General features: G+C 61.4%; 2 protein-coding genes across 2 annotated transcripts; one reads left to right on the top strand and one right to left on the bottom strand.

Annotated features, from left to right (window-relative positions):
• Positions 1-1,412: 1,412 nt before the first annotated feature.
• On the top strand, positions 1,413-7,360 carry RHTO_06288 (ABC metal ion transporter, putative; the record flags this gene model as incomplete). Its single annotated transcript, XM_016419949.1, has 20 exons — positions 1,413-1,637; positions 1,709-1,849; positions 1,906-2,333; positions 2,390-2,444; positions 2,502-2,891; positions 2,947-3,031; positions 3,085-3,191; positions 3,248-3,425; positions 3,482-3,527; positions 3,584-3,663; positions 3,720-5,050; positions 5,107-5,342; positions 5,400-5,636; positions 5,692-5,911; positions 5,968-6,609; positions 6,670-6,747; positions 6,815-6,868; positions 6,928-6,992; positions 7,056-7,084; positions 7,152-7,360. The coding sequence occupies 20 exons, from the start codon at positions 1,413-1,415 to the stop codon at positions 7,358-7,360; spliced, it is 4,836 nt and encodes a 1,611-aa protein (XP_016275403.1).
• A 1,318-nt stretch (positions 7,361-8,678) lies between these two features.
• On the bottom strand, positions 8,679-9,960 carry RHTO_06287 (protein of uncharacterized CysZ family; the record flags this gene model as incomplete). Its single annotated transcript, XM_016419948.1, has 5 exons — positions 8,679-8,877; positions 8,939-9,028; positions 9,109-9,433; positions 9,548-9,708; positions 9,812-9,960. The coding sequence occupies 5 exons, from the start codon at positions 9,958-9,960 to the stop codon at positions 8,679-8,681; spliced, it is 924 nt and encodes a 307-aa protein (XP_016275402.1).
• Between the last annotated feature and the right edge of the window lie 150 nt (positions 9,961-10,110).

Below are 10,110 nucleotides of genomic sequence, written 5' to 3'. Positions count from 1 at the left end.
CGGCGAGAACGGCGGCCTTCTCTCGCGAGAACGGCGGCCTTCTCTCGCGCTTCACCCCCTCGAAACCTGCAAAGAGAGCTTCTCCTGTCAAGAGCAGCGGCAGAGCATGTCGAGCTTCCACTGCAAAGACTTTCATGCCAGCCAGCAGAGCCAGAGCTTGTCCCAAGTCCGCTCACTCCTTCGTGCATCGAGTCCTTGTGCACTCAACCTCACTCACATCAGTCTGGGGTGCATCTTGCACATAGCGTCAGTAGTAGGAACCCTCTGAGTGCCTGCAGAAGTGCACTCACCACGGTCGGTCCTCCTTGACCGCGAGAAGGTCACTTTCTCTCCGGCTTTGCGTCTCTGGAACCTTGCACAGAAGGCTTCTCATGTCGATACCAGCACAACAGCACATCTAGCTACAAACGCTGGCAACAAGAGCAACACCTTGCAAGCCAACAAGGTCCAAGTCCTCCGCAAGTTTGCCTGCTCGCTCCTTTCTCGACTCTCACACACTCACCCTCTCGATCTCCTGCGATACCTGCGACTCCTGCAAACAGGAACACCGGAAACAGGTGCCGTGCCACTTGGCCACACCGCCTTTGGATGGATGGCACCCGTCGAGGTTGGCGCTGCTGCCGCGGCGTCAACTCTTCACCCGCTCAACCTTGCCTGGACTGGTGAGAGACACAGCTTGGACATGGGTGCAGTAGCAGATGCTCCCCAGAGACCTACAAAATCAACCCTCACGGCAGCTGGCCCTCTCGGCGGCGAGAACGGCAGCCTTCTCTCGCGCTTCACGTCCTCAGAACTTGCAAAGAGGGCTTCTCCTGTCAAGTGTAACCCCCAAGAACTCAAGCGATGCCTCTGTCAGGGTAGCGAGGGACTCGTAGTCTGAGCGGGGAAGACAATGCCCTCGAATGGGCCGTTTGCCCTCTCCGTTCGGTTCAGCCTGGGCCTCAGCATCCTCACGTGCGACTGCAGGCCCATGGTGGGCCCACCCATGCAAGTCGATGATATCGAGTTCCACATCATCGCATCACCGCCGAAGGCGTATGCTTCGAGCTGAGAGCGGGGTTTCCGACCTCTCCTCCTCCCTTCTGCGCTTACTCTGGCCGCTGGAGTGCACGGAGGAGCGAGAACCTGACGAATCTCGACGCCGTGAACCCCTCTGGACCCGTCGTAACCGGCAGCGAGACTGCTGGGAGCGTCCCGCATCAAACAGGAGGAGGAGGAGAACGAGGGCCTGAGAGGCCGGACGCTCCCGCGGAGCCAAGCGCTTAGGAAAGGGTCTGGACTGCCAAGCATCGTGACTCGCGCGCTGAAACCTCAGAGTGAGCCCCCGACGCCGCCTTGTGCTGACGAAGCCCAACTTCGCTCGCCGACTCGCTCTCACCCTCTTCGTCACATTCCCTCACCCGCTCGCAGAGATGGGCGCGCTCGACTGGATCAATCCAGTCTGCTCAGGGCTGCCCTACAACCCAGAGACCTGGGACGTCGATGCCTGCTTCCTCGCGACGACCGCCTCGCTCGTACCCTCGATCGTCCTCGCCGTTGGCGGAGGGTACGACTTTCGCGGGCTCTGGCGGCGGTACAAGACTGGCGAGAGGGCGCGGCTATCAAAGCAGGGCAAGGCGGCGTATGGATTGAAGCTGGTGCGTCCTCACTCCTCCCGAAAGTGGAGGCCGCTGAACGAACCCTCGTGGTTGACCGCTCCTTCCTGCAGGCTCTCCTGGCTGGCCTCGTGCTCGTTCAGGTCGGCTACACTGCCGTGGTTGCGGTTGAAGCGCATCGGGCGGGACGAGGAGGAATACGCATCTGGCGAGAAGCTCGCTTCCCGTTCGCTCTGGTGACATTGGCCGCCTACGTGGGTCTTTCGCAGCCGAGCTAGAAGACTGTTCTCTGACCAATTCGCGCCCGCAGCTCTTCGCCCACTGCCTCGAGACTGCTTCTCACCTCCTCCCCCCTCACGCCTCGACTCCTCTTCTTTTCTGGTCACTTCTCTCCTGCGCAATCTCGACCATCGCTCTTCGCTCCGCCCTCATTGCCCCCGTCCCTCCCCACGACCTGCGCGGCACCCCTCTCGCACACTTCATCTTCCTCGTCGTCCGTCTGTCGCTCCTCGGCACTTTCTTCGGCCTCGAACTCCTCGGCCCGCAAGGATGGGAGGGCATGACCTGGCGTGATTTCGTGCCTTTCGTTGAGAGCCAGGGGAAGATCAGGCTCGGGGAAGATGAGGAGCAGCGGAGAGACGGAACGGCGGAGGATGGAGAGGACTGGGAGCAGCAGGACTGCCCGAGGCTCCGCGCCAACATCTTTCAGTGCCTCACTTTCTCGTGGATGACGCCTTTGTGGGTCTCACTCTGCTTCTAACTCTGCGAGCGACCCGCTCACCCTCTTCTCGCAGGATGAAGCTCGGCTACCGCAAGTTCCTGACCGAGGAGGATCTCTGGGCTCTTCCGGTGCGTCCTGTCAACCTTGACCGCGCTCGAATCAGTTGCTGATGCATCTGGTTGCAGCCCGACGACACGGCGGAATCTCTCAGCAACCGCCTCGAAACGGCCTGGCAGGCTCGTCGCGCTCGCCTCGCTGCCAAGACTCACTCGACGCCCGCTCTTCCCGGCCAGGAGGCCACCTTCGCTGTCACACCGGCGGACGGCAGGCAGAAGAAGGACAGCGAGAAGGAGAAGAAGCCGAGTCTCACGGGCGCCCTCGTCAGCGCCTACGGCGGCCCGTTCTTCGTTGCCGCGCTCTTCAAGCTCGGCCAGGACTCGCTCGCTTTCTTGCAGCCGTGGCTCTTGAAGCGGCTTCTCCTGTTCGTGGCGTCGTACAACTCGGTCGACGGCGAGCCCGCATCGCACGGCTACATCATCGCAGTCTCAATGTTCTTCTGTGCCATCACGCAGACGGTGCGGGGGTCCCTCAGCGCCGCATCTCCCAGATGCTGACGATCGGTTGCACCAGATCCTCCTGCACTGTTACTTCTCTCGCGTCTTCGAGACCGGCATGCGCGTCCGCGCCGGCCTCATCTCGCTCATTTACAAGAAGGGTGCGTCAGGAGTGACGGCCGCATGTAGCGTTGCGACTGACTCGGGTTCGCAGCCCTCGTTCTTTCGCCGGCTGAGCGTGGCGGTCGTCTCACGGGCGACATCGTCAACCTCCAGTCGACCGACTCGACTCGACTGCAAGATCTCTGCACCTACGGACAGGTCAGCCCCTGCGCTCGCCCTGCGTCGAACCGGTCACTTACGCCATTCTTTCGCAGATCGCCTGGTCCGGCGTCTTCCAAATCACCTTAGCCTTCATAAGCTTGTATAGCCTGCTCGGCTGGACTATGCTCGTCGGTGTCGGCGTGATGGTTGCCACGATGCCGTTGACGGCCGCGATCGCGCGGTACCAGACCAAGTTGCAGCGTCAGCAGATGAAGAACAAGGACCAGCGCAGTGCGTGCCGCTCGCCTCCTCTCCCGCTTCTGCCGCTAACGTATACCCTTCCGCAGCATCGATTATGAGCGAGATCCTCAACAACATCCGCTCGATCAAGCTGTGCGAACCCGGACAAGTGTCCCATTTAATACCACAGCTGACCGCTCTTTCCGCAGCTACGCCTGGGAGGACTCGTTCGCGCAGCGCCTCTTTGACGTCCGCAACAACAAGGAATTGCGCATGCTCAGGAAGATGGGTGAATTGGATTGGATCCCCCTTCGCCGACGCCATGCTGACGCTTGGCACCCGCAGGCTATCTCTCGGCAGCCTCCAACTTCCTCTGGTCCTTCTCGCCCTTCGCCGTCGCCTTCTCGTCCTTCGCCACGTTCTCTATCATCACCGGCAAGCCCCTCACGAGTGACATCGTCTTCCCGGCTATCACGCTCTTCCAGCTCCTCAGCTTCCCGCTCGCCGTTCTCCCCGTCGTGTTCTCTTCCCTCGTTGAGGCCTACGTCTCAGTCGACCGTATCACCGACTTTCTCGTCGCCAAGGAGCTCCAGGCATCGGCAGTCAGCGTCTCGGTGCCGCGTCGTGAGCTCAAATCTGGAGATGAGCTCGTCTCGATCGTCCAGGGCGACTTCACCTGGTCGTCCCTGCCTGCGCCCGACGCTCCCGCCTCAACCCCTCAGCCTGAGAATACGCTCCAGGACATCACGCTCAGCGTCAAGAAGGGCGAGATGATCGCGGTCGTGGGTCGCGTCGGTGCGGGCAAGTCGAGCCTCGTCAGCGCCATCCTCGGCGAGATGAACAAGGTCGACGGACAAGTCACGGTTCGCGGCACTGTCGCCTACTGCGCGCAACAGCCGTGGATTATGGGCGGTACCGTCAAGCAAAACATCACCTTCGGCTATCGCTTCGACCCCGAGTTCTACGAGCTCGTTCTCGAGGCGTGCGCGCTCAAGGAGGACCTGAAGCTCCTCCCGCAGGGCGATGCGACCGAGGTCGGTGAGAAGGGCATCAGCCTGTCGGGAGGACAGAAGGCTCGCGTCGCACTCGCGCGTGCCGTCTACTCTCGCGCCGACATCTATCTCCTCGACGACCCGCTCAGCGCAGTCGACGCACACGTCGGACGCCACCTCTTTGACCGCGTTATCGGACCGACCGGGCTCTTGCGCGACCGCGCTCGCCTCCTCTGCACAAACGCCATTCCTTACGTCGAGCAGGCCGACGAAGTGATCATGCTCCGTCGCGGCATCATCCTCGAGCGAGGCACCTACGCCTCGGCCATCCAGGGCGATACCGAGCTGTCCCGCCTGCTCATCGAGTTCGGCAAGTCGGGCGAGGACAGCGGATCCGAATCGGACGAGACTGCCGCCGCCGAGAACGGCTCGGGCGACGAGACGGCGGTCGAGAGCCCCAAGCTGGACGAAGCCAAGCTCGACGCCGAAGACTTGACCGTCAAGCTCAAGATACAGAACTCGAAGGCGTTGGCCCAGCGCGCCGAACCCATTCCGGTCGACGAGCAGAAGCGCGCAACGCTCATCGCCCTCAAGCGCAGCACTCGCCCGAAGGAGAAGCGCGAGCAGGGATCAGTCAAGATGGCCGTTTACAAAGAGTACATCAAGGCGAATGGTTACCTCGGGGTGAGTGTAGAAGACCTCGTTTCAGTGTTCCCGTCTTTGACCGCTCGTTCGCACAGGCTTTCTTGTACATCTTCACGATCGTCACGCAGCAGGCGTTGCAGATCGGGACGAACGTGTGGCTTAAGAACTGGTCCCAGCACAACTCGGATACCGGCGACAACGGCCATGTTCGCTACTTTCTGTCGATCTACTTCGCACTCGGCGCGAGCGCATCGCTCGTCTTCTTCGCCAACGGCATCCTCTTGTACTCGCTGTGTGTCATCCGGTCAGCGCGGCTGATGCACGACAGGATGTGAGTTCGCCATCCTACCTCGCTATCCTCTCCTGCTCACTGTCCACGCTCGCACAGGTTCCACTCTGTCATGCGGTCGCCGATGCTCTTCTTCGAGACGACCCCCATCGGCACCATCCTCAACCGGTTCAGTCGCGACATCTACGTTATCGACGAGATGCTTGCTCGCGTCTTCGGAGGCTTCGCCCGGACGCTTGCCGCCGTCTTCGGCATGGTCGCAGTCATCACGACATCCGCGCCGGCCTTCCTCGTCGTCCTCGCCCCGCTCATCCTGGTCTATCGTCAAGTGCAGAAGTACATCTACGTCGATCGTCTCCATGACCCGCCGAGCTGATCACGCGCTCAACAGGTACTACCTCGCCACGTCGCGCGAGCTCAAGCGTCTTGACGCCACGACCAAGTCGCCCATCTTTGCGAGCTTCCAGGAGACCCTCGGCGGTCTCTCGACGATTCGGTCGTACAAGCAGGCGAACCGCTTCGTCGCCGAGAACGAGGCTCGTGTCGACAGGAACAACGAGACGTACTTTGCCAGCGTCAGCTGCAACCGTTGGCTCGCCATTCGCCTCGAGGTGAGCTCGCCGCTCCTTCGAGAAGAGGTCTCGACTGACTCTCTTCTCTCTGCCAGTTCATCGGGTCCTGCATCATCCTCAGCACTGCCACTCTCGCCGTCTTCACGCTCGTTCGCACCAGCACCGTGAACGCCGGTCTCGTCGGACTCATGCTATCGTACGCCCTCTCGACCACGCAAACGCTCAACTGGATCGTCCGCTCCGCCACCGAAGTCGAGACCAACATCGTCTCGGTCGAGCGTGTCCAAGAGTACATCGACTTGAAGCCAGAGGCCCCGCTCGAGCTTCCCGACCGCCAGCCGCCGGCAGACTGGCCGCAGCACGGCACGATTCGCTTCGACCACGTCAAGGCTCGCTATCGCGAGAACCTCGACCTCGTCTTGAAGGACGTCTCGTTCGAGATCAAGGCTGGCGAGAAGGTCGGCGTGTGTGGTCGGACGGGCGCCGGCAAGTCGTCCTTGACGATGGTCCTCTACCGGATCATCGAGCCCGAGGGCGGCGCTGTGCTGATCGACGGCGTTGACGTCGGCAAGATCGGCCTACGCGACCTGCGAAGCCGGCTGTCGATCATCCCGCAAGACTCGCAGATGTTCGCCGGCAAGCTGCGCGAGAACCTCGACCCGACTGGGCAGGCGACGGATGCGCAGTTGTGGGCGGCGCTCGAGCAGTGTCGCCTGAAGGAGCACGTGGAGCGGATGGTGCGTGTTCGTCCATCCGACCAGCCTGACGCGTGCTGACGGTCCTTCCTGTCCGTGCAGGAGGGCAAGCTTGACGCACACATCGACGAGGGCGGCACGAACTTCAGTGCCGGACAGCGGCAGCTGATCTGTCTCGGCGTACGTCTGATCGACCGCTTGGAAGACCAGCCTCCGAGCCTCTCCGCTGACATGCCTCTTCCTGCAGCGCGCCTTGCTCCGCCGCAGCAAGATCCTTGTACTCGACGAGGCGACCGCAGCCGTGAGTGGAGGACGAGCTACGAGTACTGGACGATGGAGCTGACCCTGATCGTTGTGAAGGTCGACGTGGAAAGCGACCGGGACATCCAGACCGTCATCCGCCGCGAGTTCTCCACGTGCACCATGTGAGCCGCACGTCCTCGAACAGCTGTTCGACCGTCGCTGACTGTTGACATGCGTCTCTACAGCTTCGTCATCGCTCACCGCCTCAATACGAGTACGTACCCTTTTCCATCCCTGCGTCAGCCCGAGCGCAACACTGACGAGTACTTCCGTTCGCTCAGTTATGGACTGCGACAAAATTCTTGTCATGAGCGCCGGCGAGGTCGCCGAGTTCGACTCGCCCGCCAACCTCCTCCAGCAGCCCGACAGCATCTTCCGCTCGCTCGCGCTCGAGGCGGGGCTCGTCAAGAGCAGTGGTACGAATACGCCAAGGACGGGCGGAGGCAAGACGCCGAAGAGCGGCGCGATGACGCCTGCGCGGCAGAATTGAGGGGGAGAGAAGGAGGAGGACACGGCCGTACAGCTCTCTTTATTCTGGGCCTCTTCGCTGTCGCAACGCTGCTCAATTATCAGCGACTAGTCCACTCCCACACAGGCCGATTGCTTGCAAGCGCCGTTCGCCCCTTCGCCTCCTCACTGCTTACGGCACCTGTTTCCGGTGTTCCTGTTTGCAGGAGTCGCAGGTATCGCAGGAGATCGAGGGTTCGATCCCCTTCACAGTCGACTAAACTTTTGCTGCCGAGCGCAATTTGGCGCCATCGGCGGGAGGAGTGCCGCATGGTCAGCGCTTTCGTCCTTCCAAGTCTGTCCCAACTCATGCCTTCTTCCTCTTGCTCCTTGGTATATCATCTGTGCGCAACCACAGACTACCCACAAGCTGCGCACACATTGGGTGTAGAGACGGACAAAAGGCAGGGACCCGCAGACTCGCCCTCCTGCTCACGAAGGTCGAGGGGTGTCTGTAAGCGCAACGTCGTTCCTCGTCAAGCTCCCATGCAGACCCGCCTTATAGACGTCCGCACTGTTGGTGTCCCACGCTCGGCAGGCCAGGAGCGACGTTGTTGCCGCGACGAGACGGGGCGAGGAGGCGAGGAGGACCAGGTGGACGTCTCTCGCCCCGTGTCCGCGCCTTGCGCCTACTAGCCAGTGCGAGCCACCCCTAACATGTGAGGGATGCGCCATACAGTAGCGATGACAGAACCGAGGAAGGGAGATGCAGAGCGAAGGCGGTCGTCCAGGAAGCAAGAACTCGCTGTCTCCGCCTCGACTTGCTGCCGCACCGTTCTCGGCGGTACAATCGTCCTCTAGCATAGGAGAGACTGCAGTGATATAAGCGCTCTGCGGGTGCAAACGAGCGGAGTGGACGCACAAACCCTGCACGAGATCGACGTTTGCGCCGCAATTTGTACGAGACGAGCCACTGCAAGCCTGAAGCCTGGCTCGCCCCTCGACAGTGGACGCTCTGCTCAAATGCTTGTTCGCTGGCGAGGAAGCGGACGTGAGGCAGAGACGACGTTGGTCCGACGTCTGGCCGTCTGAACTCCGCACGAGGCTGCGGCTCGTTGAGATTTAGCTCGGCGCCCGACATTCTGTAACAGCGTACTTGTTGACGTTACGTCGGGGATGAGAGCAGCCGAAGCGAAGGAAGAGTGCGAGAAGCCAGAGAAAGAGCGAGTCAAGCGTTTGAGGAGACGAGCTGAGCCGGGGGCTCGGTTCTTCAGAATGCACGCACTGCACTTCCTCGTATTTACACTCACAGCCGGCCACCTCCTACCACTCCTCCTCCTCACCCTCACTCAACGAGCCGCTCAAAGCTCCACCCTCCCCGGGTTGACATCCACATTCTCATCCTTCTTGTCCGCGCCCGCACCTGCTCCCGTCCGACCTCCGCCACGCTGCTGTTTCTCCAGATCGGCAGCCCAGAGCGCCGCGCCTGCTGTCGAGGTGAAAGAGAAGACTGGGCCGAAGAGGGGGATGAGGTTCAGAGCGACGGAGGCGACGCCGAACCTGTACGAGACCAATGTCAGTGTGGAAAGAGGAGGGAGGGAGGGAACGGAACGGGACGAACGAGGTGTAGGCTGCGGCGCGCTCGTCGACGAAGCGCTTGCGCGATTGCTTGTCCATCTTCTTGAGCTGGAAGTAGCGGTCGTGCATCGAGCTGCGAGGAGGGCGCTATCCTACATCAGCATCGCTCTGTGGAGACAGTTGGAGCTCATGCGGAGAGACGGCGCGACTCACGGCCCTGCCTTGCGACCATTAAGGAAGAGGAAGACGGCGGTTCCGACGCCGGGGATCAAGTTGAGCGGCAAGGTGACGAGGTACCTCACGAGTCCCTGGGCGGAGAACTTGTTTCTAACAGGCGCGAGGAGCGAGTTGCCCAGCTCGACGGACCCACCGCGGCGAGTGAGCGAGCGGCCGTTCTCGACGAGGTCCGAGTAGCCCTTCTGGACGAGGACGGCGTCGAAAATGCGTTCGGCGATGGCGGGGGTGAGGAAGGTGCGGTGCAGGAAGAGTATGATGAAGTAAGATTCGGCGAGGACGAGCGGGACGGCGGCGACGAAGGCTGCGGAGCGTTGCGAAGGTGCGGAGGTCAGTTCCGGGCTCAACTACATAACCCTTCCTCTGGCTGCGCAGGACCTCGAGACAAAGGGAACACAGTGACGCCCGCCCAACTCACCAAGCGGGCCCGAGATCAAGGCGAGGAAAGCGACTTGGGGGAAGTAGGTGAAGGTGAACATGAGGGCGGCGGTGACCATCGAGATGCTGAAGCTCCGGACGATGAAGGGCTTGAGCGAGTCAAGAAGCTTGGGGTGGCTCAGGAAGTAGAGGATGCCCTTGCTGTAGGGAGGAGGATCGCAGTCGATCATCGAAGGGGAGGAGGGAGAAGAAGGCGTCTGTCAGCTCGAGTCGCTTCGTTCGAGTGGCAGGTCGATGCACGCACATTGGGTAGACATAGGCGGTCGATTTGACAGCCTGTGTGCCGACGTTGGCGAGGGCCTGCAAGTCCTCTTTCGCCTGTTCGACGCCCTTGTTGACCTGTCGCTGGACGAGGGTGTGCTTGTCGCCCGTATTGGTGGATGAGCTGGACATGTCTGCTCGAGCGTCTGGCACGCAGAACGAGTGGAAAGAGGGAGAGCAAGAGGGAGAGTCGCTTGGGGAGACGCAGCGGAGCAACAGCGGAGTGACGCACCCAGGTTCGGACACCACCATACCTCGTCAGATGCTTAGCTGTAATATGGA

This window comes from Rhodotorula toruloides, assembly GCF_000320785.1.
Source record: "Rhodotorula toruloides NP11 unplaced genomic scaffold Scaffold4, whole genome shotgun sequence".
Classification (NCBI taxonomy): Eukaryota; Fungi; Basidiomycota; class Microbotryomycetes; order Sporidiobolales; family Sporidiobolaceae; genus Rhodotorula; species Rhodotorula toruloides.
The sequence above is the reverse complement of the archived record's forward strand: the minus strand, read 5'-3'. Positions and strand labels throughout refer to the sequence as shown.